Source organism: Garra rufa, chromosome 12 (assembly GCF_049309525.1).
Source record: "Garra rufa chromosome 12, GarRuf1.0, whole genome shotgun sequence".
NCBI classification, from domain to species: domain Eukaryota; kingdom Metazoa; phylum Chordata; class Actinopteri; order Cypriniformes; family Cyprinidae; genus Garra; species Garra rufa.
Window position 1 is genome coordinate 10,373,794 of NC_133372.1, and position 6,000 is coordinate 10,379,793.

At 37.2% G+C, this 6,000-nt stretch overlaps 1 protein-coding gene across 1 annotated transcript in view; it reads right to left on the minus strand.

The window, feature by feature from the left end:
• Positions 1-3,439, minus strand: part of cdk15 (cyclin-dependent kinase 15) — a 40,027-nt gene extending 36,588 nt beyond the window's left edge. The window contains exon 1 of the mRNA XM_073852381.1: positions 3,149-3,439. Coding sequence (XP_073708482.1) covers positions 3,149-3,194 — 46 coding nt within the window. The 5' untranslated portion in view covers positions 3,195-3,439. The remainder of the gene's footprint in view (positions 1-3,148) is intronic.
• Between the last annotated feature and the right edge of the window lie 2,561 nt (positions 3,440-6,000).

Here is a 6,000-nt window from a genome sequence, read left to right on the forward strand (position 1 = left end):
ACAGCAGTAAGTGCTGTTTAGTATGTTGCCAGCCACCCATCACTCATAAAACAGACAAGTGCAGTGATTGGTTGGATGAAGGCCAAGTAAAGACCTTAAAGACCCCAATAAATGTCTGTCAGCTTTGAGACCATCCATAAGCTAGTGTAATACTGTAAATTCAGAAATGTAGATTTAAATACAAAGACTTTTTTTTCAGGGATAACAGTCCAAAAACAGAGATGTAATTCACCCAGAAATGTGAAAAAGAACAATCCAGTACATTTTTTTGGTAAGCCATTCTCTGCAAGCTTGTGAAAAAATGTGACGCTCAGATTTTGTTCCTCCATGAAAGCGGATCTTACTATAAAATTACCGCCCCTTAATCTGCACATTTCCACCCACAGTGCCGCCATTTTGTTTTCGCAAGCCACAACTGTGTACCAGTTCTAACACCATGACAAAAATTTGGAGCAAAGCATGCTAACTGTTCTGTTGTTGGCTGCACAGACGAGCACAGAAATATATTTAGAGCCCCAGCCTCAGAGAGGACAAGAGAGCAGTGGATTTGTTGATTTATTTACTGTACATTATACCACTGCCACACTGATCTAATATAAAGATGTGATTTCTTTCCCAGCTGTTCACCTTCACAGACATAACCAACTGCTTTTGTTTTTAACATAAACTTGTGTGTATTTGACCGTTTAGGCGCAATAAAACATGAAAGAGAACTTAGTTTAGTACTCACATGCTGTGACAGCCGCTTTCTGTGCGCGTGCTTCGGATGTGTGCGCTCAGAAAACTGTATATCAGAAGTGTAAACTAAAATTGTTTAAAACGCATGATTTCAGCGGTGTATACATGATAATCAAAACCAAACAGATGTTTTTTAGCAGAGTATCTGAGCTACAAGTTGTAAAGGCACAGCCCTATTCTGGAAAAGGAGGCAGAGAGCAGCAGCTCATTTGCATTTAGAGAAACCCACATGAAAACAGCCTGTTTCTTCAGGGTTTCTCTCCATATAGTGGACTTCTACGGTGCCTGCGAGTTTAAACTTCCAAAATGCAGTTTAAATACAGCTTCAAAGGGCTCTAAACTATCCCAGCCAAGGAAGAATTGTCTTATCTAGCGAAACGATTGGTTATTTTACAAAAAATGTACAATTTATATACTTTTTAACCTTAAATGCTGGTCTTGTCTAGCTCTGTGTGTACACTGTGTATTCCGGTTCAAGACAGTTAGGGTATGTCGAAAAACTCCCATATCATTTTCTCCTCCAACTTCAAAATCTTCAAAACCAACTTCTTAAATTGTTTGCTAGATAAGACCCTTTTTCCTCGGCTGGGATCGTTTAGAGCCCTTTGAAGCTGCATTTAAACTGCACTTTGGAAGTTCAAACTTGGGGGCACCATGCATATCCATTTTATGGAGAGAAATCCTGAAATGTTTTCCTCAAAAAACATAATTTCTTCACGACTGAAGAAAGAAAGACTTGGACATCTTGGATGACAAGGGGCTGAGTAAATTATCTGTACATTTTTGTTCTGGAAGTGAACATCTACTTTAAAAAAGGGACAAACCTTTTGATATAACCCACCCCAACTTCCTGTTTCAACAGGAAATGCATCAACACAGGAATCCGTAAAGCCATTTCATGGAGTCTTTAACCTAGACCAAGAATATGAGTTGAATATGAAAACCATTAAAAAAAACCCACGCAGATAAACTGGTCTACAGAATTAAAGAAAAAAGAAACTGATGTCAGGTTGGTCAGCCTAAGAAATGCATATAAACAGGCAGTTCTGAGAAATATGCACACTTGCTAACTGCTCACAAGACAGTAATGGGCTCCTTTCATAGATGTATAGAAAATGTGCTTAAACACATGTCCAGAAATAGCCAGCGACAGATTTACCACTAGTGCGATATACTTAAAGTCAATGACTTTCACTAGTGCATGCTTTTTTTCCACACATAACACATGCAGTTTTCTTCGCTCCCAGGCCTCCTGCCTCTCAAGAGATGGACACAGATGCTGTTACAAGCTGTTTTCCTCTCACCTACAGGAACCTGCCCTTCCTTCCTCCATCACATCAAAATCTCACTTCTGCCATGCAGCAAACCAGGGATAAAATCTCTGCTGTGTATGTCATTCAGTTTTGTATCCACAGGTCAAGAAGGATCCTCTCTTCTGCTACAAGGATACACAGGCTATTTGTCTTCCAAAGCACATCGACAATGACATGTGCTTAGCCACAACAATCTGTTGGCTTCCTCTGCTATGGTATACATACCCTGCTGAAAAAACATCTCAAGCAGCCTTAGGAAGATAAGATGGTATATTTTTTTGTGGTTTTATCAGTGTTATGTTCTATTATAGTTTTTAAAAACTTTTTTATATAATTTGAATGAGCTTTTATTTTCATATTTTATTTTATTTTTGGCAATTTTGTTACATGCCGTCAACCTTTTATTCTTCTTATTATTTAAATATTACTGTTTAGATTTAATTCATTTTATTTCAGTTATTTAGTTACCAAGTTTGTTTTTCATCTAATATTTATATTGTATTTTATTTAAGCTTTATTTCAAATACTAAAAATGTTTTTTTATAGTTTTAGATTTAGTTAATAAATACTCTTGACATTTGTTAACTGGCCAGCCTTGGAGGCCAGATAACCCAGCTTAAACCAGCTAAGACCACCTTAGACTGGTTTAAACTGTTTTTTAAGAGAGTATTGTCTCTTTGAAAACACAATTAGATATGAGGAGCTGTTTCAGAAATTATCAAACCAACAAATATGAGACGGGTAGGTTTTTGATCTATAGGAGCTAGCATCTTCTCACATTAAATTTGCTATTAGCAACAAGGTATTATTTCTTCTACAAATTCAAATGAGCACAAATACAAATAATACAATCTGAAATAAATCAACTAATTATGCTATTTTAGACACAAACAAGAATGCAAATGAAGCCATTATATGCAGCTCAGAGTACATGAGTCAAGTTGTTTACAGTTTTAATGTGCACTTGAGATGCTGGGAATGAATGTTTTATCTGTAATTATGTACTATTTCTCTTTCCTACATGTGATGGGACATTGAATTGAAGACAGATTTTAATACTGATTGTATATTCTTAGATACAGCTGAAATGCACTTACCGAGACGCTGGAAAGCCTCAGAAGCTGCATGCCGGAGGTTCTGCATGCTGTCTGCTTCTCCTGATGGATCTTGATGTAACTAGTGTTGTTATGACAGGAGGCTCTCACTGTGACCTGGACATTTTGAATATGGTACTGGACATCATCGCTGCCCCTTATTCCAGCATGTCATTCCCTTGCTTCAGGCAGCCTGTGGCAGACAGCACCCACGCTGACACAAGTTCCCTTTTCTGTCCTCCTACGATAACTATGAGCTCTCCTCCTGTCTCTCTGTACCTCTCTCTCTCTCGTTCTGTTGCTCTCCTGCCTCCTGCAGCTGCCACTGCCGCTTGTGTGGTCACAGGCCAATCAGAATTCTTCGGCAAACCACCATCCAATTGGCTGAAAAATAAAGAGAGGCAAGGGATTGCTGGTTTGTTTTGAAAGGCTGGTGCATCTAAAAAACCCAGAGGGTGTAAGTGTGTGCGTGTCTCAGTATGAGTATGAGAGAGAGAGCTGAGAAGGACGAGTAGAGATAAAAATATTTTTGAAACAAATGTTAACCTAAAATTCCACTTATCTCTGAAAAAATAAATAAATAAAGCCACTGGTTTAAGATATAGGCTATATATATATATATACAGTCAAGCCCGAGATTATTCATACCCCTGGCAAATTCTGACTTAAAGTTACTTTTATTCAACCAGCAAGTTTTTTTTGACCCAGGCTTCTTCCAAAAGATAATAAGACGATGTACAAGAGGCGTCATTGTGGAAAAAAATATTTCTCAGCTTTTATTTACATTTGAACAAACAGTGACATGTCCAAAATTATTCATATCCTTTGCAAACTGTCACAGTCTGTGGGAAAATCCAAAGTTCTATACCATTCCAAATAGTCCAAGCTGTTCTAAAGCATCCTAATTACCCTGATTCATTGGGAACAGCTGTTTTAATCAACTCAGCAGGTGAAAAACAGAAGCTCTCTGCTGTTGGTTTGTGGACAGTCATGCACTGTAACCGATTTTTGTAATTTGAACAGTATTTTACTGTAATATCTACAGTAAGATACTGTAAAATGTATATACAGTATTTTACTGTAAACTGCAAAGGATTATGGGAAAATATATGATCACTACTGTAATTCTCCACTACTGTAAATCCGTTTACAGTAGTGAACTTGCCCGCGAAAAATTGACCAATGACAAGGGAGATTTTTTTTTCTCCTGTTGAGAGGAAGTGGCGGTAAAAAGGACAAAAGAGAAATGTTGCATCAATAACTCGACAAAAAGGTTAGTATATTATTTCTGTTTTATGAAAAACTGAACAATTTTAATTTGTTTTCACTTGTTAACAGCAAACTAACAATATTCATCGTGTTTTTCATGTCGGTAGCCTTTTTTTTCTGACTGGCGGCCGGGGCGCCGCCATAACGGTGAAAACATGGACTGGTGAGTAAATTAAGGTGACCTATATTAGTCGAAATAAACTTTATTTAAACTGAGAAACACGTTTGTATATTCGGCTGCCCTTTAATGCAAGTTAGTTCGTCTGACGAGCCCTTACTCAAGCTTAACAGCAAACTGAGGTGAAATACTGAGGTAAAGTGCGTTAAGCAACACCACTGTTTCTGTGGAGATTTTAAACTGTATTTTCAAGCCCTTCTTTTGTTTGTCATTTTCAAGTTTCTGGTCTGGATGTCGTCTGTAACGTCGGAGCGCGGAGGTGTATTTTGGATCTTCTTCTGTGAATGACTGCCATAGTATCGACGATAACATGAACTGGTAAGCTAATAATGTCAGTAAGCCGAAGTTGACAAACTTAACGTTAGTCACAGAGCAACATAATGTCTTTTAAACGCTGCCTCTTTATAGCTGGCAAGGTAATTCTCTTCAAATGATGTTTAAGTAAGAAATGTGTGTATGAATGTCGTATGTAACTTTATAGACGGTCCCTTCAGTGACAGACGTGACATAAACAGCGCGCTAACATGAAACACTGAGGTAAAACTGAACACCGCGGTTAACTGCATCTTTTGTGTTTTATTTTCAAGTTTGTGGTCTCGTGGTCATGTCGTCTGCATCGGAGGTGTATTAGAGTCTTTTCTGGTGATTGCCGTCGTCGCGGTGCAAACAACAGGTGAGCTTCCCCTTTCATCAATTTAACTAAGTTAATGTTAACGTTACTAAATTAGCCAAATTAGCCACAGGCTGCTGTTCTCCACTGACTTGCAGAACAGGTTAACTTTTTAAAGAGAGTAACGGGCTAGCAATATATTAATATAACAAGTTTTGCTAATAAATATTATAAATGTTTATTTTATTAAAAATGTAGATTTTATTACTGTACAGTAGTTGTCTTTTCTGATCTCAAACTATAGTAACACTAAAAGGGTGTTGTGACACTGTCTGTTACAGGAGATTTCTCCAAGCACTAACTGGATGCTGACCATCAGATGCAGAATCATCATACAGCCAGCTGTCCATTTTACAGACATGCAGAATCAGGTAACCCAAAACATTTTTGTTTTACATTGCATTTACATTCATGCATTTTTCAGATGCTTTTATCCTAAGCAAGTTATATTGTATTTAAAGTACACATTTGAAAGGTATTTATTTCCGGGGAATGTTTTTTATTACCATGTCTTGTCACATCAAGATTGAGTTTGCATGCACATTAAAATTATTTCTATTAAACCAGCATTTAAACAGCAAAATGCAGCTGCTTCAGGTATCTTTAACTTACTGTAACCTTTAAATTCATAATAGCAATCTTACCGTCTGTCAATTTAGATTATTGTTACTGTAAAGCAACAATTAGAGATTTTTAATCATAGTAGGCTTATTATATGCACAGACTTTCTAGGAAACA